The following is a 26,972-nucleotide window of genomic DNA, read 5'->3' as shown; positions in this document are numbered from 1 at the left end:
GAACTTTCTTGGAATGGGTCACAAAATCTAAGATGGGAATTTCTGCCACAGAATTGCTAAGAGAGTTTGAGAAGCGTTATGCCCAGTTGTCAAGGATAGAGCGTGCAACTTTGGACAGAGAAAAAACAGAGCTCTTCTTACAAGCAGCTGGGAAAGATCTCCAGGAGAAATTGGAAATCCTCCTTGAGGATAAGGATACAGAGCAGGGATTAAAGAGTGATTGGAATGATGTTGAGGATGCAGTCACTATGTTAGCAAAGCGGCAGCGGAGGAGGGATAAAATGGTGATGGGATCTGCACCCCCCATAGCTGCTGTTACCCCTGAGAATCTACCCAAACCAGCTGCTACAATTCCCAAGGTAGATGGGCCAATGGATGAGCTTATCAAGGGTATGCGTGACTTAAAATTGAAGATGTCCAGGATTGAAGAAAAAGGTTTACCATTGGGGCAGGCTTCTATGCAAAGGCCTCAAAGCAAAGAAGGGTTTACATATAGATGCATATGGTGTGATGACCCAGAGCATGCAAAGAAAGATTGTGCTAGCTATAAAGAAGCTCTTAAAAATCAACTTGTGTTTTTCAAAGATGGGAAAATCCATCTTACAGAGACTGGTCTTCCATTGAGTACAAACTTTGGGAAAGGAGGGATGAAAAAGCTGGTAGAGGATATGGCTGCTAGTCATGCCATTTCTATGGTTGAGGCAGCAACCTATGGATTAAAGATTGGTCAATTAAAGCAGGGATTTGAGAATGATGAGGATTATGAGAATGAGGATTTTTGGCCATCAACAATGGAATTAATTGCGTCAAAGAAAGTGTCAAAGCAAGCTTTGCATGAGGCAGGTGATTGTATACGTCTTGAGACTGGCTGGGAGGAGCCTGTGGATTCTTTATCCATTCATGCCTATATTGCCAAATGCCAAAATAATGAGGCACAGGTAGAGGAGAAGCGTAAAAGGGAAAATGAGGAAGGAGGGCCATCAAAAAGAGTTACACGTGGAAGTGAAAAGAAGGATCCTGGGTCATCACATATGCCTTCACAGCATAGCAGACCTCCACAGGATGTTTCAATGGAAGAAGTGCCAGCAAAAATGAAGGAGAAGGGTAAAGGGAAAAGTCTACTCTACAAGCTTCAATCTGATATTGAAGTTGCAACAGATCTCAAAAAGGTACTTGAAGAAAGGATTCTAAACAGCAGGGTGGAATTCACACTAGGGGAAGTCTTGGGGATTGCAAAGAAAGAATTTCATGATGAGATAATTGATATTATACGAAGAAAGGCAGTCCATAATTGAATCTATTCCATCACAAGGGGAGGCAAGCACTTCCAAGACTCATGGAGTACAGGTACAGAAAAAGGAAGAGAGAGAAAATGTGGTGGAATGTAATCACTCTGCTGATGAGGCACGACAAGTACGCTTTGTGGAAGAGGATGATGAAAAAGAAGTTCTTACAAAGAGTCATTACTCCAGGAGCCATTAGGCAAGAGCAACCACTGAAATCCTTGTCAAGATAGGTGATTTGGAAGAGCCATATGTCGCTCTAATTGATCATGGGTCTGAAATAAATCTTATGGCTAAAAATCTCTACAACAAATGTAAGTGGCCAATGGATGTGGATCATGGGTGGATGATTAAAGCAGCTAATAACTCATCTGGAGAGCTTTATGCAGCATGTCCAAATGTAAGGACAACTATAGGGGATGTGAAGGATGATCAGAATTTCTTTGTTCAGGAGATGTCATCGTATCCCCTCATTCTTGGGCAACCCTACATTACAGCTGGAAGGATGGAAACAAAGGTTTTGGATGATGGTTCAACATATGCAAGAATAAGGAGTAAAGATGGTAAAAAAAGCTGTTCAGTTTTTGACAGTTTGCATTAATCATGAAAGGAATCGTGAGTCTCTTCGGGCACAGTCACTCCCAAAGATAAACAGAGAGTTCATGAATTACAGGGAGATGAGGGATTTTGGCCAGGTGCCATTGTAAAGCGGGATTCCAATGGTACAAGGGGAAATGAGTTCTCGCAGGACTCAATCAATGTAAATAGCTTTTCAGCAAATTTTCAGGGATTCTCCAGCTATGGGTCACTGGTTTTTGTAAAAAGCAAGGATTTGAAGCATGGCATGCGAAAACATATACAAAATGAACAAAAAAGTTTTGAGCAGTGTGGTCTTTTGGGGAAGAATGAGTTTATTTCAGGGGTGCTTGATGAGGTGTCATGTGCTTTTTGATATGGGAAGAGCATGCTTACAGGGTGGAAATGAAATGATAAAGGTGTCATCTGTGGAGATGTATGATATAATCCAGGAATTTGAGGGGGTGGAATGTAAAAACATGAATTGTGAGATGGATGCTCATGTTGATACAAAGTACAAAACGGTTGCAAAGAAGGTGAAACCAGTTGCCTTGCCCTTGCCACCAGGAAGCAAGGAGAAGATAGATGAAGCTTCTATGCAGCCAAATCTTAGAGATCCGAAGAAAATTGGGCATAAATTTACTCAAGAAACTCTAAAAGAGCTGAAGATTGGTGAGAAGGATTTTCTGTTGCCAGTTGAAAGGGAATGCTTTGAGGAGATGCTTGTAAAACATGGGAAAGCCTTTGCTTTTCAGCCGCATGAGATAGGCTGTGTTGATCCAAGTGTAACAGCACCAATGGTGATCTTTACTGTTCCACATGTGCCCTGGAACTTGCGGCCAATTCCAGTACCAAAGGCTCTCTTGCCAAAGTTAATGGAGTTACTAAAGGAAAAAATCAGGATGGGAATCTTGGAGCCTTCATGTGCCCCATATTCCAACCGATGGTTTACTGTACCAAAGGAAAATGGGACATTGCGCTTTATTCAAGACATGCAACCTGTAAACAAAGTCACAATCAGAAATGTGGGAGCAGGTCCAATTGTGGATGAGTTTGCAGAAGCATTTGCAGGGAAAGCTATATACTCTATGGGTGATCTGTATTCGGGATACGACCAGTTCCAGCTGGATATACAAAGCAGGGACTTGACCACAATGAGAACTCCTTTGGGATTAGTAAGGATGTGTACCTTACCACAGGGAGCCACCAACTCAGTGGCACATATGATGAATGGAATGAATAAAGTCTTACGAGACTTCATACCACAAAAAACTATGCCATTTTTGGATGATGTGCCAATAAAGGGCTGTGATGAGAAAGATAAAGATGAGGATTTGGATTCAAAAGGGTGCCGCAAGTTTGTGGCAAATCATATAAAGGATTATGACATAATTCTATCCAGGCTTGAAGAAGTGAATCTTACTTTATCTGGGCTGAAATCAGTGTTTGGAGTTGGTGAAGTGCTAATAGTGGGACATCTTTGTAGTACTAGTGGACGTCGACCTTGTCCAGCCAAAATAGATGCAATACAAAGAATGAAAGAGACATGCATTAATGTTACAGAGCTGAGGAGATTTCTTGGAGCATGTGTCTTTTATGTTATTTGGATCCCACATTATGCACATGTAGCAGATCCTCTTTATCAACTTTTGAGGAAAAATCAAAAATTTCTGTGGAGTGCAGTACATATTAAAGCTATGCGGAAGCTGAAATATTTGCTCCAATCATCACCCACTTTGAGAAAGGCAGATTATGAGTGTGGCAGGCCTGTGATTGTTACAGTTGATACTAGTCCTACTGGGATAGGATGGGCAGTAGGGCAAGATGATGAGGATGATCATAGGTATGTAATTAGATTTGGAGCAAAGGTGTTAAGCTTTCGGCAACGAAAGTATCCACAGATCAAGAGAGAGTTATGGGGGATAGTCACTGCTCTAAAATGTGAAAAAGAATATCTTATTGGGGCATCTGTACTTGTGGAAGCAAGTTGTACCACTCCAGATATTGCTATGCTTAGGTGGATTGCTTATATCAAGTCACTAAATCCTGAGTTTGAGCATATTGCGGGAAAAGATAATCCAGTTGCAGATATGCTATCAAGAGCCAGGTATGAAGATGAGAAAGAAATGATTAGTGACATTGATGATGTGGGTACAAAATTCTATACTACAGCATATGCAAAGGGGGATCATATTTGCCTATCAAATGCACTTGAGTCTTTTATTGAGGAAATATATGAAGGGGATTGGTTGTTTATTGGTCAATATTTGAGTACTCTGACAAGGCAAGAAAATTGGTCTGACTCAGAATTTAAGAGAATCCGCAGAAAAGCATATGGTTATTTCCTAAAGGATGGGTATCTCTGGAAGCATCCTAAGCAGAGGAATGCTATGCCACAGAGAGTCATATGTGATAAAGAGACTCAAGGAAAGCTTGTGAAAGAATTCCATGAGAGTCTCTGGGCTGGACATAGAAGCGTGTGGGCCACCTTTACCAAAATAAAGGAAAAATATTGGTGGAAAGGAATGTACAAGGATATTTCCCAATATGTGGAAACATGCATGGTATGCCAAATGTACTCAAATGTGCGGCATCGTGATGGCTTGCAACCAACCTACCCACCTGCCATGCACTACAAATGGGTAGTGGATCTAGTTACAATGCCTTTGGGAATTTGGCAGATGCGGTACATTGCACTTGCAAGAGAAGATTTGACAAATCAGGTAGAAGGGCGTGCTCTTAGAACAAAGAGTACGGAAACAGTATGCAAATTTCTCTTGGAAGATGTGATCTGCCGGTATGGTTGTGTTGGGAAGATAACAGCTGATAGGGGTGAGCTAGATGTTTAAGAGGCAAGGGAATTCTTCTCTAGAATTGGTATCAAACTGTCCCTAACATGTGCTTACAATCCTGAGGGCAATGGAAAAAGTGAGCGAGGACATCCTCCAATCATTAAAGCTTTGGCTAAGGCATGTAGAGAAAGAATGAGAGAGTGGCCAAAGCTGCTACCATATGCCTTGTGGGCTGACCGTACAACTCATAGCTCAGTGACAGGATATATGCTTGCAGAATTAATGTATGGTCAGAAGCCAGTGATGCCAGTTGAAGAAGTAGTCCCAACTTGGAATGTATTGCCCTGGGTGGAAGGATTGAGCAGAGATGACCTCATTGCCTTGCGAATAAGACAGTTGGAGAGGAGGCCTGAAGATGTAGAGCTTGCTAAAGCTCGCTTGAAAGATGCAAGGCTGAAAAATAAAGAAAGATTTGATAGTAGACACAGACTCCGGCCAAAACCTATTGAAGAAGGTGATTGGGTTCTAATGTATGATAGTAGCCTTGACAACCAATTCATTGTTCAAAGAAAATTTGCAAAAAGATGGTTTGGCCCTTACATTGTCAAGCGTGTGCATGGAAATGCCACGTATACTCTGTGTGAGCTTGATGGAACAGAAATAAAGAATCTTGTGGCTGGCAAAAGAATCAAGATATTTAAAAGAAGGCATGATAATGATCCTTGTGATTCACAAGAGATTCAGGATGAGAGGCTTGACAGTGGTAGTATGGATATGGTTGAAGAGGAAGAGGATGATCTTCCTGGAACTGCAGAAGATGAAGACGACATCCAGTTATATGTGGACCTTGATGATGATTTGGCACATACCAGAGGATGTGCAGGTTTAGAGGGGGTGGATGTCGTGCCATGGCACGTCTATGATGTGAAACCGTGCATGTGAGGCCATCAAATACACATCCAGATGCATGAGGTTATGTGCCATGACGAGTCATTATATGATGCCATGTACATATGTTCATATTATAAATGAGGTTCAATAAGACAAGCTGAGGCTGAGCCAGGCACGCCAAAGGGATAAGATAATGATGTTAATGGCTTCCCATGTGCATTATGTGTGGTAGCTTTTAAATGGTTTCGATTGGGTCAAATCAGTGAATACCTCTTATGGACTGCAAATATGAGGGCATCTCAATGCACAAAGGAATGTATTTATGAAGATATGGGAAAATACTTGAATGAACAATTGGGGAGTCTATAAATCACATGGCCAATATGATGATTTATACACTACGGAGACATCAAGAGTAATAGAGATTCAATGGACATTACAGTGCCAAAGAATTTGTTGAATGCCGGAGAATAGAATTAAATGAACTGCCTTGCATTGAGAACTTTAACCTTAATGCTAAGGTTATGCTTTGCATTGAGAATTTTAACCTTAATGTTAAGGTTAGAAGTAACACATAATGGGTGGCAGCATACGTGGAAAAGAAATACATAAGAAATGTATTTCTTTTATTTGGGAATTTTCTAGATAGCATGGAAGGGAAATGCGAGCGCAGCCTTTGTAATTGGAAAATCCCGCATGAATAGCTGCAAAAAGTAGTGGGGAGCGCCGAGTTCTCCGCGGGGAAAAAGAGAAAAAGGACCGGAGGCAGACGGCGGCGAAGGGGAGTAAGAGAAAAATTTTGCAGAGATAGGGAACAGCGTCCATTCGACCAGTACGTTTGGTTTCATGCAGTGAGCGACTGTGTATGGCGTGTTGGGGCTTGAAATAGAGAGCAAAGTTGCTTCTATCTATTGATATGCTCATAGTTGTCACGGTACGAAAATACGATACGGTACGGTACGATACCGTACGGGAATATTCGGTACGATATGAAATTTTGGGATACGGTACGATAAAATACGGTTTTTATTTTTTACACTTACAAGCTATGGAGCTTCAAGCTTGAATGTGAGGGAAGGTTGGGAGGGGAGGAGTCTACAGTGCTTGAGAAACCAGTACATGGATATGTGTCTCTCCCGGTTGGATCTCTCGATTGTCTCCAAAAAAGAACCTGGATGGGTAATGCAATACCAAAGGTCTCCCAGTGTAGCGTTTATGACTAAGGGACCGTCCTTGCACAAATACGAGGAGTGCATCTAGGGTGATAAGTTTAGGGACTCCTCTCTAGATCAAAATGGCCATGTCCAAATGTTCTCCCTTGTGCATAACTTGAGAATCTAATTGTCTAGCCTACCTATACCAGGGATCCCCAAGTGATGTAGCAAGATTCTCTCATCCTACCAATCAAGTGTACACTACCAGTCTACCTCGCCAGATTTTTTAGGTCTCTCCACAACCCCATATGGAATACTGAGTGGACACGAAAGTTGCGAAGTATTGCGAGCATTTGGGATCTTCGTAAAGCAGGGTTTCTATTTTTTTTAAGCATTTGGAAATTTTTTTTCAAGGAAAAAAAATTTTGGGGGGGGGGGGGGAAAAAAAAAAAAACCTAACTCGTACCGTACGATATCGTACGAATTCGTACGGTATCGTACCGTACGACTCGTACGTACGAATAGGTTCGTACGCGTACGAGAAACAACCATGGATATGCTTTTATCAAATTCAGAAAAACCAGCTTCACGCCGGCTGTGCGCTGTCTGCAGCAAAAGGATTGAGTGGGAAATAGCAAAAATCCAAGAGTGACTCACAATAATATTTTCAGATAAGTCGTGTTTTTCTTAAATTTATTTTTTGACTACCTTTCAAACCTTAGAGGTTTTGTAAACCATAAGACCTTTCGAACCTTAAAGGTTTTGAAAATCATGAATGTCTGGATACGAGGAGTTGTGATATTAAGGCACTGGATATCTGAATTGTTTCTACCCTAATGGAACCAGAGTGCAAGCTTCGAAATTTCTTAAAACCATGAGAACATGTTATAGATATGCCATATATTGTCTTGTACTTGTGAGTTGTTGAAATTTATAAACAGGTTTTCAGGTGATAAAGAACATTATGAGATGTTGGGAATGGTGACAGTGGATGTATGGAATGAAAAAGGACACATGTATGTTGGAAATACTTAAAGGTTATGTTATGCTTTCATGTGATTAGCTGGAAAGTTTTGGAAAAAGAAGGCAGTGAATCTATGCTTGGAAAGGGATAAACAATTGGAACACGAATTCAAGGATGGATTTGTCCTATGCTTTTTGGGAAATTTTGAATGTGAGTTTCCTTGTTAAGTTTGGCACCAACTCTCACAGCTAGAAGTCTCGTACTTTCCTGGCTATTCCGCACACGTCACGACAGCGTGTGGGGGCAGATAGACTGTTGTGAGGAGAAGGCACTTAGGGCAGACAGATCTGGACACCTAGCAGGCTGGAAGACCCATAGTAGTTGAACACCCACAATATAGACAATTCTTGTAATTTATACATTCTTTTATACGCTTTGAGTAGATTACTTATGTATAAATGTGCCCAAGGCAGGTACCCTTAGGCCTCAATAGAGGAAGGGGAGGGAGATATGCAAGAAATATCAAGCACAATGAAAAATGTGCTTCTCTATGAGCTCTGCAAAGAAAACGTACATAAGCACAAAAGAAAATTACCCCTCGAATAGACCTCCACAAGGCCCAAGGACACCAAGGAGCACATGGGGCTGTCACGGGTGCACTATCATGAGCTAGTTGGTACACACCGTCGAGAAACGTGTAGGGAACTGCCTCTAGAAAACACACATGGAAAAAATGTACGAAACAAAAGCGACGTGGTCTAGGGCATTATTAAAATCGGACTAGAAGAAAAGCACGTTTCATATGAGGCGAAACGTTTCGTACGTTTCCAAGAGGTATGAAACACGTTTCTATGTAACATTGAGTAGGTTTGAATGGCCCAGGGCGGGCAACAGGCTCGGTAGCTAGTGGATAGTAGGCTGAGCAGTGTGGTCTAGGGTAGACTTGTTTGGGAAGGCATACAAAAATTGAATAGCAACAATAGCTAAATGGCTTAGACTTGAAGTGTTCCATAGCAGTTGAAGAGTCTCCCAATAGCTGAATGGTTAGGAATGTGAAGCCTTGAGGATTGTAGACTATAAAGAGGTCCCTTAAGCCCCCATCAATCAATCAAGAGGTCATTTATCTTTGTCAATCAAACTGCCAAAGAGTATACTATTGGAAGTAGAAGGCTGTGGTGATTGTGAGAAGCAATGTCTTTATCAACTAGGGGTTTACTTGTGGGATTAATCACCTTCCGGGGATAATTGCATAGATAATCCTTGTAATTTATTCATTCTTTTATACTTGCTAGATTAGATTACTTATGTAGAATGTTTGTTCATCTTTATCTGGTAGCACTTTCATAGCACGAGTAGGTCTACACTCACTTTGCTCTCCATTGCTCATGTTGATGGGTTTTCTTATGCTTCCTAGAATGTTCATTCTTATAGGTCTTACAATTTGATCGTTGTTGATGAGGATGCTATGATGAAGAAAATGATGTTCATTCTTTTAGGTCTTACAATTTGATCATTGTTGATGAGGATGCTATGATGAATAAAATTGAAATTTATGCCAAGGAATTGAGAGCTCTTTTCTTGCTCTACAGGCACGAGATTCTTACTATAGTGGACAACCATTGATCGTTGATGACATGTTTGACAAAGTAGAGGTATGAGAGTAAATACTTGAATATCTAGGAGCTAGGGAGGATCAAAGCAAATGATTAAATCCCTGATAGAATAATCAAAACAATAAACGCTTAATCATGGAAGAGCTTAACCAGATGATGAACTCAAAAGTCACAACAATCTAAAGCAAGAGCACTAGATACTTCATTTTATAACTTAACTAGGTGATGAACTCAAAAGTCACAACAATTTATTCTTGAAAGATCCCATACAAACAAGAGCACTAGATACATCATTTTATAGCTTACAAAAAAAGAATCTAGAAAATTCTGCCCTTAAAAAAAGGATCCATCTATATCCACAATCATCTCCTAAGATTTCTCCATGATTCTCTACATTTCTCTTGATTCACAATGCATGGTAGTCCACATGGCTCACGACATCACTCAGCCTGCATTACCCATTACATCATCAGAAGTCTATCCTTTTGCACCCCTTTCTCCAATGTAAGCAATCAACCTTAGGGGAAAACAACCATACAAAACACGACATTTGGAGAACCATTCAGGAGAGCATTTTGCCTCCCCCCAATCAAAAAATATTGATACAAACCCAGTATTTCTACAACTTCGATTTGGGGATGCATCCTAAACTCCTCCAACTGCTAGACCCTGCATTACAGACTTGACTTGGTCAAGATTGTCTGGCTTGAGGTCGTGGGCACCATCCAACCCCTTGTTGATACTGGATCCAATCCGATGGGGTGTAGTGGCTATAGATGATGTTATGCCAAATTTGAAAGCCACACTTTACACCTCAAACAGGGTGTCTGGTCTCTCCCTAATGGAGAGAGAATTTTCTTATGTCTACATATATATCTGTTTTGATTACAAATTTGCACAAGACTGATTACATACATTTTTGACTGGAGATAATGGTAGTGCACCTGCAAAACATTTTGCCATTTCCTGTCAATGCAGAATCACTTCGTTTACATTTTTGATTAAGTAGAAGACTTTTAAGATTTTTGTTGTTGATGGTGAAAATTTGGTCAATGTAGATTCTCATGTCAATGACAAAACCAATTCAATCGATGGAAATTTCAATGATGGAGCATTCATGAGTCCCAATGGATATAGAGAATTCATGATTTACAAGTATATGAACCCTCCCTTATTTACTTTGTCCTGAAAGCCTCTTCACACGCGCACACATCCCCTATCACTTAGGGTTTTCACCCTGAAAGTTTGTTCGTTTCCCCGTTTGCACCCACTTTGCTCGCAGCTGCTAAAGAAGATGCTGTTTGGAGGAGTATGCACCGAGATCTGTAACCGCTGGTACAGGATGCTGTGGAGCTGCAAGATGCATTGAAAAATGCCGCCTGATTGCACTTAATGGGCTTGCTGCTTGCAATGGATCTTTTTCTTCTGTGCCTTTGCGGTGTCTTTTTTCCCTGGAGCATAGATGGAATCCTCAAAGAATTCGCAGCTGCACTCCTAAGTTGTCTTCAGAAGTCTCTAGGCATCAACGTTGCAGCTGCTGCAGCAGCAACCAAGGTAAAGCCTTACACCCAGGCAGCATTTACTACTGGCTCCCTGTGATGGTTGCAACTTTGAGCTCACTAAGGGCTACTGAAGTGAAGCCTACTTCGAATGCCAAGTTGCGTGCAAGAGATGTGGTGCTGGCCTTCAAATTTCTTGTGCCAATGTTTCCAATATTACGAATTGCAGCTGTCATGTGCAAGACACGTGCATGCTCATTCCAACAGCTAATCTCTGATAGGCAGCAGGAATAAATACAGGTTTTGGGCATGAGCCAGGCTAGAAGCGTGGATGGTGTGCTCCTACCCAGGAGAGGAACAGGAACCTGTCGGCTGCAGCTACAGAGCTGGCCGACATAGTCTTCAAGTTGGGTTCAGGATGCTGCTGGCCAACAGCAGGTCGGCCAGGCCTTTTGCACCAAGAGAGGCTATAAAAGGGCTATGCCAAGTTGTTAGAAGTCATTCACTTCTCTAGGGAGTAGAATTGGTAGATATGGGCTCTGTGAGTCAAGAACCTTTTGATGAGGGGCAGCCTAAGGCTTGCCATGATGTACTACCTTTTTGCACTATATGAATATACTGAAACTCAGCCATCTCTCTCTTCTCTCCATCTCTCTTGCTTGTGTTTTGCATCAGGTTGTTCTAGGATGGTGTTTCGGGCTGAAAGAAGACCCCTAGAGCTTCCGCATGTGACATTGGTATTAGAGCTTCAGGCTGATTCTGAGATATTGGTGCTGCCCTTGTCCCACCCACCCTTATTGCATCATGCATGGATGAAACCATCGCCCGTGTCTTGATATTTTGGTGGTGTGGTGACCCGGCAACATTGTATATGTATCAGGCACAACAAGTTTAAACACTGATTCAGTCCTAGATGAAGGTGCATAGTCCAAGGAGAGTAACAAAAGACATGGAAGAAGTTCTGAGGAGGTTGGTTGGTGGTGTTCCACAAGGCCCAAGGGGAATGGTAGTCCTGTGAGTCGGATGCCACTTGGGCCATACCAGGAAAGGCTTTTAGGCAACGGTTCCAAGGGAAGATGATCCTCCAAGGAGTGGAGTGAGAGTGCCAGACTCAATACCGAGGAACATAAGACCATAGAAAGTGTTCAGGGGCAAGGCACGAAGGGCTAGGGCACAAGATGGAATAGATGCATGGATCTTTAGCAGATTTGGAGTTGGATTTGGAGATCGGGCAGGGTTTTCAGTGAAAAGGTTTCGAGGAGGGGAAGGATGACAGGTTTGGGACTCTAGGAAGAGACAAAGGAATGATGACAGCCATCCAAGAACAGAAGTTGGAATCCCGTCATCAAGTTTAGGAGAGGGGGATGTCATGTGCAAGACATGTGCACGCTCATTCCAGGAGCTAATCTTTGATAGGCAGCAGGAATAAATATAGGTTTTGAGCATGAGCATGGTCACCATGAAACTCGTTTCGGTGGCTTTGAAACTCGTTTCACGTTTCAGTATTGAAACGTTTCATGCGCACATTGAAACCATATCGTTTCATGTGGGGAAAAAGGTTGTGATTTTGTGTACTTTTTAGCTTTTATAATTCTTTCTCTTTCCTTCTTTCATCCTATTTGTTCTTTTTTCTTCTCTTTTGTATGTCTTCTTTGTTTACTGATGATAAATATGCTAATATCATCTTATAACTATTGGCCAATATCTTCACATTTTATGTATATGATTGTTTTGCTCCAACGTTTCATTGTCCACCTACATGGTGTTGAAATGTTTTGTTCTAAAATAAATTGTTTTAGCATGGTTTCGTTTCGATAGTGAAACGTTTCGCGGTGACCTTGAGCATGAGCCAGGCTAGATGGTGTGTAGGAGAACCCAAGAGAGGAATAGGAACCTGTCGGCTGCAGCTACAGAGCTGGCCGACATAGTCTTCAAGTCGAGTTCAGGATGTTATTGGCCGACAGCAGGTCGGCCATAAAAGGGCTATGCCAAGTTGTTAGGAGTCATTCACTCCTCTATGAACCTTTTGATGAGGGGCAGCCTATGGCTTGCCATGATGTACTACCTTTTTGTACTATATGAATATAGTGAAACTCAGCTATCTCTCTCTTCTCTCCATCTCTCTTGCTTGTGTTTTGCATTGGGTTGATCCAAGACGGTGTTTAGGGCTGAAGGAAGACTCCCAGAGCGTCTGCATGTGACAACAACTCACTTCAAGACAGAGTTTACGCCTTCAGAGAGGTGCATATGTGGTCTCTTGGTCAGTTTGCAGGGGATGCATGAATGACTCGCTGAAACGCATGCATGTGGTGGCTGGTTGCAGGATTGTGCATGAAAAAAGCAGCCTATAGGGCTTGCACTGTAACATGTGGAAGCTTGATGACTAAGATCGGTACTTCAATGGACAGAATTCAGTAATCTTTCGTGACGAAGATAACACACAACATACAGAAAGATGTGCAGAAATAGAGAGAGAGAGAGAGAGAGAGGGGAGTCGGACACAATATTGGGTCCTGAATACCCTCTGTAGGGCCCCCACCACGAATGGTGTATTTGCATTATTAGAATAATGCGAATTTGTAAAAATATTCCGACTCTTGACCTCACTTTCACCTTGGCTGTAGAGCTCCTCTTGGCTGTCCTGGCCCTTGGAATCCTTCAACCCTTTGTGAGTGTTAAGATGCCTCAATGAGTTCTTGCCTATGCTATTTATAGCTCTTCTCAGTGCTGGTCGGCTGGCATAAAACGGGGGTCGACCTGTTTATATTCTCCCTGACCTGCCAAACTACTTTTTAATAGGTGCTTTTCACACTTAAGATGCTGGCCGCCTTTCTGCCTGTTGACTGGCCGCCTTGTATGACCTGTCCAGGCCATGTGCATGGCTGGGCTGGCTGCTGGGCAGCCACTGTGCCTTGGCCGCCTACCAATTTGGCTGCCCAGTCCGTAGGGCTGGCCGACAGGCTGCCCAGTCCCCAAGGGTTGGCTGACAAAGGCCTAGACCCTTTCTTGGGCTGGTGGGCATTGGCCATGGGCCTCCATGCTCAGTCAAGGGATACAAAACTCCTTCCTAGGGTAGCCCAAAGGGATGGTCCCTTCGCCTACAATGTACATGCAACTACATGCTTTCTAAGACTTAGATGCCTGGTCTGTGGCTACAAGCCGAACACCCGGAACACCTGCATCATTCCAGCGGTACGGACTGGTATTGCTTCATGTGCAAGACAATGCACACTTGACCAAGACCATGTATGGGACTTGTACACCTGAGCTTGTATGCTTGGAGTGGAATTAGCATGATTTTCTCTCTTTAGTTTTTGAAAGTTCGAACAGGAAGATGTTGAAGCAGTAGAGAAAACTTACTTCGAGGAGTAGATGGCCAAACTCAGGGCAGATTTACAGGCTGATATTCAGCAGTTGTAGGAGCAGGTATTGCTTATTTAGAGGGCAGTGGTTGATTCAGCTCGTACGGTTGATGCCATGGCTCCTTCCTTCACACCGGACGCTTTTGTGGGCGAGAAGAAGGAGAGGACACATGAGGTTGTAGACTCTTGGCTCAACTGTTGGAACATGCACTTTGAGTTTCATCCTTTCCTGGATGCTTGGAAGGTACATATGGTGAGAACCACGCGATAAACCCACTACTTGGGCGGATTTCGAGAGAAGTTTCGAGAGGATGAGTTTGATGTAGTGTCCAAGTTTGCAGTCGTGGATATGCTGTCATGTGCATGATAAATGCCATGGACATCCTCAGGTGCTGGTCCAGAAGAGGCAGCCAGATAAATAGTATGAACCAGATAGAGACAGGGTTTGGAGCACAAGATACAGAAGTGGACGTGTATGGACTCAGAGCAAGGCCTAGAGGGCATGAAGGAGGTGTCCTGACAGTGCGTTAGAAAACAAACACAGGCTGTCGGCTGCTCACAGAACAGGTCGGCTGAACCAGAGGACAGGGGCAGTAGCAGGCGCATCATGATCAAGGAGGAGATCCAGTCGGGGCTGGGTTAAAGAGCATTAATGAATTTATGACTGGCCGACCAGCAGTCGGCCAGTAAAACAAGTGTCCAAGAACCATATAAATAGCAAAGTGTGCTCATGGTTTTAGGCATTTCATTCCTTTATGGAGTGGATCATTAGGGTCCTAGTTTAGGACAGAATTTTGGTGTTCACCACCTTTTGTACAAGGCAACCTATGGTTGTAGTAGAAGTACCTTTTTGTACCATATGAATATACTGAATTTTCCAGCACATCTCTCTCTCTCTCTCTACTCTCTCTCTATATCTGCGTTTTGCATCAGATGGTTTTCCAAGAGTGTTTAGGGCTGAAAGAAGACTCCCATAGCTTTCGCGTGTTACGTTGCTGTGTCCAGCCAATCAGAAGGAGGCGCATCCAGCCTTTTATGGAAAAAAAGGCAGCATTTTATGTGAATATTTTTAGTATTTATTGCTGAATTTTCACCAGTCGTGGGACATTTGTGCTGGCCGACTGCTCATGATTGGGTAGTATAAATAGTGGAGGCCACAATCCCAATTGTTCATCTCATTATTCACCAAGAGCTCAAACAAATCAAGGGCTAGACAAGCCAAGGGAATTGCTAAGCAAAGGGGTGGAGAACTGAAGGTCAAGGGCAGAGATTTCTTAGCCAAGAAAAGGTCCAAGATTGGTGTATTTTCTTTCAGATTTCTCATCATTCTAATAAAGCAAATACACCATCCGTGGTGGGGGCCCTACAGAGGGTAATTGGGACCCAATACTGTGTCCTCTTCATCTCTCCCTCTCTCTCTCTATTTTCTGCACATCTCCTTTCAGTTTGTGTGTTAATTTCCATCGCGAAAAGAGTGCTGAATTCTGAGTATTGAAGTTACCGATCCTTCTCCGAAGCTTCCGCACATTACAGTGGTATCAGAGCATCAGGCTCAGCAAAGCTAAACACTGATTCAGTCCCATATGATGGTGTACAGGTCCAAGGTACAGGAAAGTACACGGATACGAAGCCCAAGGCAAGGAACACAGAAGCGGGAAGAGCTCCCAGGAGGGTTTTGGTGGTGTTCCACAGTGCCAAAGGGGATGGCAGTCCTAGGAGCCAGATAGGTTCTTGGGCAACGGTCCCAAGGGAGGTTGATCCTCCAAGGGTGATGTGAGAGTGCCAGACTCATTTCTCAGGAATGAAGACCAAGACAGTGTTCAGAGTCGGGGCAGGAACGAATTGTGGACTAGAGGAAAACAGATGCATAGATCTTCGTCAGAGACAGAGTGGTTTGGAGAACAGGCTGGGTTTTCACAGAAAAGGGTTGCTAGGGATGGATGGATGACAGAGAGACTTCGGGAAAAAGTATGGGATGATGATAGTCATCCAAGAACAGGTTGGAAGCCCGTCATCAAGTTTAGCAGAGGGGGATGTCATGTGCATGATAAATGCCATGGGCATTGTCAGGTGCTGGTCCAGAAGAGGCAGCCAGATAAATAGTATGAACCAGATAGAGACAGGGTTTGGAGCACAAGATACAGAAGTGGACATGTATGGACTCAGAGCAAGGCCTAGAGGGCATGAAGGAGGTGTCCTGACAGTGCGTCAGTAGAAAACAAACGCAGGCTGTCGGCTGCTCACAGAACAGGTCGGTTGAACCAGAGGACAGAGGCAGTAGCAGGCGCGTCATGATCAAGGAGGAGATCCAGTCGGGGCTGTGTTAAAGAGCATCAATGAATTTATGACTGGCCGACCCGCAGTCGGCTAGTAAAACAAGTGTCCAAGAACCATATAAATATCAAAGTGTGCTCATGGTTTTAGGCATTCATTCCTTTATGGAGTGGATCATTAGGGTCCTAGTTTAGGACAGAATTTTGGTGTTCACCACCTTTTGTACAAGGCAGCCTATGGCTGTAGTAGAAGTACCTTTTTGTACCATATGAATATATTGAATTTTCCAGCACATCTCTCTCTTTGTTTATTCAGAGAGGGTTTTGGACCACTTTCCAGAGTCATGGGGTACTAGGACCAGAGGTGTTTGGGATTGTTCTTGCTTGAGCTGCGGAGACATAGAGATAGCCTGCTTAGGCGCACAGAGAGCCAGACTCAGGGGCACATTACAGACTTCTTTAGTCCAACCATCACTGCGCCAGATGGACCACAGCAGCAGCAGGACATGGATACCGCCCACACCAGAGGTACACTGATTGATCGTGCGATTGAGCTTGGGTGGTCCAGACGCCCATGACTACGGAGGAGGGCATCCCAGCATAGACGGAGGTTGCAGCGGCGTATTAGGATTATTCCTGCGAGGCATGCGGGACACCCAGTCAGGGTGCTGACCACAGAGGATATTGAGGAGATCCGTCAGCGTCCGATGCGACACACATTATGAGATGGAGGCACCTCCATAGTGTACCCCTCCGTCCCACATGATATTGTATCCCCTCACTATATTCCACTCACCTCCATAGCGTACCCCCCCCCCCCCCCCCCCCCTCACTATATTCACACCCTATAAGGGTTTCTGTTTACCTTCCAGTTCTAGTTTCATTTTCTAGGTGCCAGTAGTATCATCTTTATTTTTCATTTTCTGGGTTTTTTTATCCAGACATTGTATCAGATCCACCATGATGTAACTTTTGGTCTCATAGGTCATTATGGCCTTTTGAAGACGTTAATATAACATTTCATTTCATTTCATTTCTCTCCTCTCTCTCTATATTTGCGTTTTGCATCAGATGGTTTTCCAAGAGTGTTTAGGGCTGAAAGAAGACTCCTAGAGCTTCCGCGTGTTACATATGCGGAACAGTCTTTTGACATGTATTTACAACGATGTAGAGAGTTGTAGTCTTTGGTAGGGCACATGATGCTATGACTTCGTGTGGATTCTTTATCCGTGGACTTGCACAAGACCACAAACTTCAGGTGAGGAACAATCATAGCAGAATATTGGAGGATACCATCAAGTATGCTAGGATTTATGAAGAGACAATGGGTAGTCAAACTCATAAATAGGTCTCTTAGAAATCTCACACTCTAGGTAGTTCCAAACAAGTAGAAAGAGGAAAAACCTTCTTGGGTCTCCAGATTTTCCGAGATGGCGGGTGTGTTTCATTTGCGGCCATAAGGGCCATATGAAGATGAGTTGTCCACAGGCGAATAAAGCGCCCAAGCAGCTCATGTGACTAAAGTAAAAGGTAGCCTAGGATTTCTTCCGTTAACACTACAGTTCTAGATCATGGTGCTTGCATGGATTGTAACTTCAATATGTCGGTCTTCCGTTGATACTATAGTTTTAGATCATAGCGCCTGCATGGTATTAATCGGGGTTTTTCTTTCCCTCTCTATGAACCCTACAGAAGGGAAGGAGTAGTTTAAATGGGGTAATCTAGGAAAAAAAACACATGCGTTTACGTTATGTCGGCTATAGATGGAGGATTTTCTCTATGGTTGTGGAGGCTGACCTACGTAGCTCGTGCCTTATATGTCCCAAATTGGGGCTCACAATGGGGTCACGACATACGACAAATAAATTATCCTAAAAAGGTAAATCCTACTGTATGAATGTTGCACTGATGTAGACCCAGTGTCTGACATAGCACTCCAGTGTAGGGTGACATTGGTCAGAGCTAACAACCAAGAAGAAGGACCAACCAAATCACACACAATCCACATGGCCTACATCATAAGGTGACCAGAGGTGGTTACAACCATGATAAACACTTGATCTAGAACACAAAACACAACTTGTTCTAACTCCGCAATACAATAGGCGGTTGCAGATGATAGGTGGCGACACACAACACATCAGCAGCAACACATTCGTGGCTCCGATACCATGTTGATTTATATGGTGGAGCTGGACAATAGCTACTACTATGGAGGGTGGAAGAGATACATGGCTATGGAGTGTAAATAGCAAACAATGAAGGAGAGAGGGTTAGAGAGAGAACAAAGCTCTTAGAGAGATAGTAAAGTACATAACTCAATGATGTGACTATTGATTCAACTCAATGATGTGATTATTGATTCATTTATTCAATGAAGTACATGTTGGATTATATCATCTCTAGATGGTCTACATCACCATCTTCATGCTCGTATTGGCCATTTATGAGGCCCTGCATTGGCATATCTTAGCAGATATTATTTAGCATTTTTCTACCATTTTTTAGGTATTTTATAGCATTTTATGCCACTATCTTGCTGTCGGCCTGCTACAGCTGCGCTCTGGGGGAGTATATAAGGGTTGACCCTCTTTCCCCCAGTTTATCTCATTCTTTTGCATCCAATTGAGGTCATTAGCAGTTGCTTTTGCTTCTTACCATTGTATAGCACCTACGGGCTTTCCTCGTGCTCAGTTTTAAGCAATAAACATCAGTTTCCATCATTTACAGGTCTTGTACCTGGGCCTACATTTGTGTTTCTATCTGCTTCACTTTCTTTCATGGTATCAGAGAAAAATGCTGACTTGTGAGCAAAAGAGAGCTGTGTTTGCTGCGTTTTCTGCAGATTTTAGCGTTGAGGGTGCTGCGTTTTCTTCCGGGAGGAGAGGCTTTGTAACTCGCGGCGGTGCCCGGGGGACTAGGGCCTTTGACACACTTGTTGATACCATCAATGCATATTAAAACACTTAAACATGGCCACAACCTTAACACATATCCATCATCACTTTGCATAAAACATAAAAGCTGGACAAACATTCACAAATGCTGAAAATGGAGCTTGCACGTGTGACACCGCATAGAGGCCGGAATGGGCCGACCGTCCTCCCCCCCCTCCCCCCCCTGAGTATTTTATTACCCAAGGAGAATAATTTCATGTACAAGCTTTGAGGGCCTTACTCTCCCCATGGGAGATGCTGGATTATCCATATACAAATGCCTTAACACAGCCCAACACAAGGCAACTGAGCCGGAACATAGGTTGTAGAAATGCCGAGCCAACAACATAATCCATATACCTCCGTATGGGTACTGATTCTTTCCCAAAAACCACGGGTCTTCGTGCAATAGAGCTGGTACAGCAAGTACGATTCTCCAGTCAGTCGGTATAGCAGGTACAATGGTTGGTACAGCCGGTACGGTGGTTGGTACAGCCGGTACGGTGGTTGGTACAGTAGGTACAGTAAGTACAAATGTTGGTACAGCATGTATAGTGACTAGTACAGTAGGTACAATGGTTGGTACAATAAGTACAGAAGCTGGTACAATTGGTACAATGGCTAGTACAGTTGGTATAATGGTTGGTACAACAGGTACAAAGGCTGGTACAACAAGTACAATGGCTAGAAATCATAATAAATGATTAAATACCCTTGCCTTCAGTATTTCTTCGCGATGGAAGCCTCCAAAACAGTCCCCAACAGCCGGTATTCTTCATGGGCAGCCTTCAAGAGAGAGAGAAAGAGAGTAGGCATCATTAAGGCAGCCTGTAACAGTGGTAGAGGCTAGTGTGCAGCAAGAGAGCCTCCATTAATGAAGAGAGAGGGCTCCAATTTATAGATTTGGGCCTCCCATGAGCTAAAATGGCAAGAGAAGGCTACAATGACAAGTGGAGAGCCACACAATAGCTGAAGTGACAAGTGTGAGGCCACTTGTCTCACTTTGATTCACTTTCTAACAAGTGTCAGGCCACTTGTCTCACTTTGGTCCACTTTCTTGCCACATGTCCCAATCTAAGAGATGGGTCCTTCCATAAACTTTATCTCTAAAAATATCCCAACTGGTAGACATTCTGTCATAGGCACTTTGCCAACTGTTGGTATCTGCTCAATTCCAGATGTAATGATGCGAACAGAATTTCCATTGGAGTCGGGTCAAAAATAGCAACTCTCCTAAATTGTAGGAGTGTGGTCCTTTGTATTCTAGGATAATCTCCCATTCCCAAAGCTTGTACTTTTTAAATATTTAGACATCTTGGAGTCCACCAGACCCCTTTCATACTGGAAAATGTCCAGGTTGGTGATATCCTCCTCAGCTTCTTAAAAGTTATCCGCAACTTTAAGCTTCAAGTCATATGTTCAATATATAATCATGTCCCATCAAGTGGGCGAGACGAGACAGCCTCAAAAATCCAATATAACTGAAGAATCCATGTCCCAAAGAAATGGACGAGACAAAACAGTCCCATAAGTCGAGATACCATAATCCAAGCTCAAAGCACACAAACATGTGCCAATCCACATGACCCTTGGCGTACACATAAGTCCCTTGCCAACCAGGTATCATGTCCACTTTACCACTTGCACTCCGTGTTGGTACTTTGACCACACACCTTGGATGAGAGGTGGGCTCAAGTAACAAGATAAAACAATCACTCGCAGGCATAAATAGCCTGGTGTTCCATAAGCATTTCCGCTACACATAGTTTATAGGCATTTCGGTCACCAACTCACTCTACCCTCTTAAGTGCCCATGTTCCCTTCCATCTGCTCTCTATTGTTCCACCAAGATATGGTAGAAACAATCTTCAAGAGAGCACGTAGGACAAGAGAACACTACACACGGCATGTTGTGCTCAACACTACCCTCTGAAGTGCCCATGTTCCCTTCCATCTGCTCTCTATTGTTCCACCCACACATGGTAGAAACAATCTTCAAGAGAGCACGTAGGACAAGAGAACACTACACAGGGTATGTGAACCATGAGTTTCATAAGTCCAATGCATCCCAAATAAAGGGAGCTATAAAGAATAATCCATCCTAGTAAAAGGGAGTCATAAACATAATCCATAAACCTGAGGATGGATCCAAATCCCTAGAAAAGAAGTCCAGAAATCCATAGACCTGTAATACCATAACTTTTATCACATACTCCGTGCCAACCACACACCTTCGAGTAGAGGTGGACTTTATCTATAAAAGCATCATATCCATGAGATATCCAAAGATTTCTTCTCGATAAACTCGGACAGATTCGTCCATAGAAATTGCTTGTGAAGCCCAATATCTATATAAATCTCGTCCAAGAAAGAAATCTCCATAGATATAATCCATCCCAATAAAGGGAGCCATAAACAATGTTTCCTTGAAACCATCTCAAGGCAAACACCTTAGTGAACATCAAAAACACTTCATAGTAAATAGCCAAAGCACCAACTTTGCAAACTCAAAGTATACTTAGCTTTTCTTTGCCAGGTTGGTCATGAAGCCAAAAGAAATATCTCCTCACCATATCCTTAAGATATCCCGAGATATATCTCCATATAGCTTGCCTGTAAGCTTGATAATATAATCCACAATATCCATATGGAAAGAGTGCTAAACGTGTGCACATAAAGCCAACTCCACACTTCCAAGATAAAATTTTGTGAATTCATAAATCCTTAGATCAACAAGCTGTCTACTGCTCATGCTCTTGCTTCATAAGCTATGAAGTGGCTGGCCATGCTTAACAGCAATGATGGTAAGTGTGGTCCCCACTTGAGATCTTTTCTCTTCCTTATTGATAGAAAAAGCCTCCGCTTCCAAGAAAGCCTATGCTAGTATGCTCTGATACCAATGTAACTCGCGGCGGTGCCCGGGGGACTAGGGCCTTTGACACACTTGTTGATACCATCAATGCATATTAAAACACTTAAGCATGGCCACAGCCTTAACACATATCCATCATCACTTTGCATAAAACATAAAAGCTGGACAAAACATCCACAAATGCTGAAAATGGAGCTTGCACGTGTGACACCACATAGAGGCCGGAATGGGCCGACCCCCCCTCCCCCCTCCCCTTGGAGTATTTTGTTACCCAAGGAGAATAATTTCATGTACAAGCTTTGAGGGCCTTACTCTCCCCATGGGAGATGCCGGATTATCCATATACAAATGCCATAACACAGCCCAACACAAGGCAACTGAGCCGGAACATAGGCTGTAGAAATGCCGAGCCAACAACATAATCCATATACCTCCGTGTGGGTATTGATTATTTCCCAAAAAACCACGGGTCTTCAAGCAATAGAGCTGGTACAGCAAGTACAATTCTCCATTCAGCCGGTATAGCAAGTACAATGGTTGGTACAGTCGGTATAGTGGCTGGTACAATAGGTACAACGGTTGGTACAGTCGGTACGATGGCTGGTACAACAGGTACAACAAGTACAAATGTTGGTACAACATGTACAGTGACTAGTACAACAGGTACAGTGGTTGGTACAACAAGTACAGAAGTTGGTACAGCCGGTACAATGGCTAGTACAATCGGTATAATGGCTGGTACAACAGGTACAAAGGTTGGTACAACAAGTACAATGGCTAGAAATCATAATAAATGATTAAATACCCTTGCCTTTAGTATTTCTTCATGATGGAAGCCTCCAAAACAGTCCCCAACAGCCGGTATTCTTCATGGGCAGCCTTCAAGAGAGAGAGAAAGAGAGTAGCCATCGGAAGGTGTGTGTGTGTGTGTGAGAGAGAGAGAGAGAGAGAGAGAGAGAGAGAGAGAGTAGAGAGAGAGAGAGAGAGCTAGCTAGCGAGTGTCTCGAGATTGAGCGTGGAGGAGTTCTGCCGTTGCCCTGCCGCCTCCGCCCTCCTGTTGGTCCTTCCCACTTGCTGATCGTCGCCAGTTCTTGTTCATAGTCGAGCTTCTGCTTCTGCTCTACCTCAGGGCTTGTGTGTGTGTGTGAGAGAGAGAGAGAGAGAGAGATGGGTAGAGAAGTCGAATTTGTAAACACGCCTCTTGTTACGCTGGTGACTGTGTTGGCGCGATACCTGGACGTGGCAGTGTGATCGACATCCTTCACACCGCCTTTCGTTATCAGTGGAGCTGCTTGCAACAAGAGGTATTACTGTAAATACAGCAGGTACACTAGGGTTTCTAGCAAGTGGGTTTCTAGCAGTGACTTGCAGGTACGGTAGGGTTTCAGCAGGTGGTACAGAAGAGTTTCCAGCCAGTACTGCAGGTACAGTAGGGTTTCAGCAGGTACTGCAGGTACAGAAGAGTTTCCAGCCAGCACTGCAGCAGGTGCTGAATTTGGGTTTGAGAGAACGAGTTTTTTTTGCTTTTGTACATGGATTTGGATGACCCGGCTGCTGGTGTTGGTGGCATGGCTGCCAATAGCCTTAACATGGATCTTATTGAGGAGATGATCGAGAAGGATGTGGGTTATGCTTCAGATGCCTCGGAGCAACAAAAACGTCAAAGGCTTGATGTTGATGCAAGCTATACTCCGGTGAATGTTGGAGAGAATGCAGAGAAAAGTTCTCAGGTACCTTCTCCGGAGTTTGCACGTTTGCTGCAGATCACTGGTGAGCTTCTGCAAGAATATGTGAAGGCAAATAGCGTGCAAATGGCTGCAGTAGATAATAGTGGTGTGGCTGACGTATGCATGGAGACTCCTTTGTTGCTACAACAGCTAGTAGATTTTCATGATCGTGCTGCTATCTTTTTCTTTACTGGGCGTATTCCATTGTTGCCTCGTCTTAGAGCATGGCTGGGCCGCTTGGTGTCGCCTGAGGCACTTGAGGAGATTTACGATGGTCCGAGAGGCTTTTATGAAATACTTTTTCGCACTTCGGAAGCCCGTAGGGCAATCTTGGAGCAGGTGCCACTTTTTTTGGATGGGGGTTCAAGATGTTCATGGAAGATTTCTAGTGACACAGATTGTTTGGGATGATACGCCTTTATGGTTGTTAGGGTGTATGCTCCAAATAATGCTCGTGCACGCCGTTTGCTGTGGAATGACTTGTGTGCTCTTTCAATCTCTCATCTTGGCTTTGTGATGGGAGACTTTAATATGTGTGTCTCCAGGGAGCAAGCCACGTCGCCTCATTTTGTAATGGATGGCCCGGAGAGAAAGGCGTGGGAAGCTTTTGCAGCAAGGTCGCTAAAACAAGACATGTGGTCTTGGTTGCATTCAGATGAAAGGGGTTACACTTATGCCTCACAACAGTTTCGGGGCACTTATGCTAGATTGGATAGGATGTATATTTTACATTAAGATCTCTTTTTGCCAGAGGTTCTTACTATGATGGTTGATCAGCAACAGGTTTTGTCAGATCATTGGCCGCTTGTGTTTGAAATGGTCTATCATCCTATGGATGCATATAAAGGCTTGTTGGGACGCTTGCCTTTGCGCTTAAATCACACTTTTTTGGAGCATGAAGTTTTTGATGTTTATATGCGTCAGTTGATACGACATTTCTCCACAAGAGTGTCCATGGCTGATTATCATGCTTGGCGAGTGTTTTTTTTTTTTTTTTTTCCGAGAAAAGATCCTTTCATTAGTTATGTAAAAAACGCCCGTAGGGCTACAAAAGAGATCTCTCCTGCTCCTAACAGAGAGAAGAGCAGTGAAACAACATGGCAGCCCGGGAGACTCTCCCTAGGTGCTGCAAAATACAAGCATCAGTCTAAAGGACTGAGCGGCTAAATCATACAATGGGGGGGGGAAAGAGCCAAACAGGTGGCCTGTAGTGCCAACGGGGGGATCCCGTGTGTAGGGTGTAGAACGGGCCGCAGCGCCAAGTGGTATGAAAGGCCTGGCGCCGTAAAATCGCCTCATCCGAGTCTCCCCGGATGCGGTCGTACTGTCCTCGCAGGGTGTGGATCAACTCTTGCCAAATCCCCCGAACAGTCTCTGCTGGTGGCTCTAATCTCCCCTCAAAGGCCGTGAAGCACCGGGCCCTCCAGGTGAACCAGATGGTGAGGCTGCTGAGGAGCTCCCATCGTAAATCCCTCTCCTGTGTCCAGCTGGCGGACGAGAAATCCGGTGCCGGAACCAGGCGAGGCTGGCCCCTAATAAATCTGATGGCCTGACTGCCCTGCTCCATCTCATAGCCCATAGCAGGCCCTGACGAAGTCGACCAAGCAGCGGCACCCCACGTAAACATACCCTCTGGAGAGAGGGGGGCTAGAATACGCAGCATCCGCAGCCAAATCTGCTGTGCCTGAGGGCAGTCCCAAAGGCAATGTCTCTGTGTCTCCATAGGGTGGCCGCATCGGACGCAGGCCGCCGGAAGACCGCTGTAAACAAGCCAAGTGCCAACTGCTGAGCCCCTGTGGGCGACCAGCCACTGAAAAGCCGAGATCCTGCGGGCCTGTCGACTAGCCCAGAGCCGAGCCCAGAAATCCTCCAGGAACTCCTGTGATAGTCCCTGCAATCGCCAATGCCCCGCTGCCGCTGGAGAAACCGTCCTCCTCGCCGTCAAAATATGCCGTCCCAGCCGAACAGTATACTGGAAAAATGTGATCTCTGTGGCCTCAAGGGATGCATAAGGATCATGCCACTCGTACTCTCCGGGGTCCCACTGTAGCCGGGCCAAGGGGCGCGCTGCATATGCCCATATACGCCAATCCGGGAGCACGTCAGCAGGGTCGGGGTCAATATGCCACTTCCGAGAAGCGGCAGCCACTACCCGAATCCTCTGAAAGGTGCACTCTGCAACCAAAGGCGACTCCACCTCCACTCTCTGGAGTCTGCCCTCATCCTGAATCTCATAGTAGAGGCATCTGCCATCCTCAGTGCTAGCTCTGACAGCAATCAGGATCTCCAACTGTGTAAAGGCTCCCATCCACCGTGGGGCCACTGGCTCGAGAGGCGTGAACCACTCCTCTGTGAGTGCCTCCTGAATATCATCCCTCATAATCAACCCCCCTCTGAAGTGACTCAGCCTCTCCACCTGGATTTCCTCTGGTAGACTGCAGAAAGCCTGCCAGTCTCCAAAACTACGAGCTGGGCCTGCCGCTAAAGGTCCCCAGGCTAGACGAGGCCGAGAACCCAGCATATGACCCTGCTCCGTGCGAACCGCTGGGCTCCAGATGAGCGGCTGCCTGGCCCGCTCCTCAACACAAGAAGGAGGCCGCTGAGAGAGCCCCGGTCTCAGCAGCTCCCAAGCTCTCAGGATACTCAAAGCAAATCTGTCCTCCCATCCTCTACTGAGGCCTGTCCTCCTCATCTCTATGAAGATCCAGCGAATCTCTGGTGCCCAAGTACCCCCTGCAGGGGGCGCCCGAGCCTGCAGTCGCTGCAAGAGGAGCTCTTTCCAAGGCTCAGCGCCTGGAAGCAACCCCCGAACAATAAGCTTCCCCAATAAGGCTCTACTCTGATCGACTGGATCTATAATGCCCAAACCGCCCTGAGCCAGCGGAAGTGTAATAACTGCCCATGCAACCTTTGCCCGAGCTGGCTGACCGTCCCGCCCAGACCACAGAAAGTTCCTGATCAGCCTCTGTACCTGGCTGATGCAAGAGCTCGAGAAAATCCAGCAAGACGTAATGTACCACATAGTCGCTA

The 26,972-nt window shown here is 44.5% G+C and overlaps 1 protein-coding gene across 2 annotated transcripts in view; it reads left to right on the top strand.

Moving 5' to 3' along the window:
- The window catches only part of LOC147633231 (PGR5-like A protein), a 60,837-nt gene that overhangs the window by 7,260 nt on the left and 26,605 nt on the right, over positions 1-26,972 (top strand). For both annotated transcript variants that reach the window (XM_086806247.1, XM_086806248.1), the window contains one exon: positions 9,250-9,312. In XM_086806247.1, the coding sequence (XP_086662373.1) occupies positions 9,250-9,312 (63 nt within the window). The remainder of the gene's footprint in view (positions 1-9,249; positions 9,313-26,972) is intronic.

The sequence above is a fragment of the Cibotium barometz genome, chromosome 12 (assembly GCF_041138505.1).
Source record: "Cibotium barometz isolate CiBa-2024 chromosome 12, ASM4113850v1, whole genome shotgun sequence".
NCBI classification, from domain to species: domain Eukaryota; kingdom Viridiplantae; phylum Streptophyta; class Polypodiopsida; order Cyatheales; family Cibotiaceae; genus Cibotium; species Cibotium barometz.
This window is presented reverse-complemented; position numbering and strand designations above follow the sequence as displayed.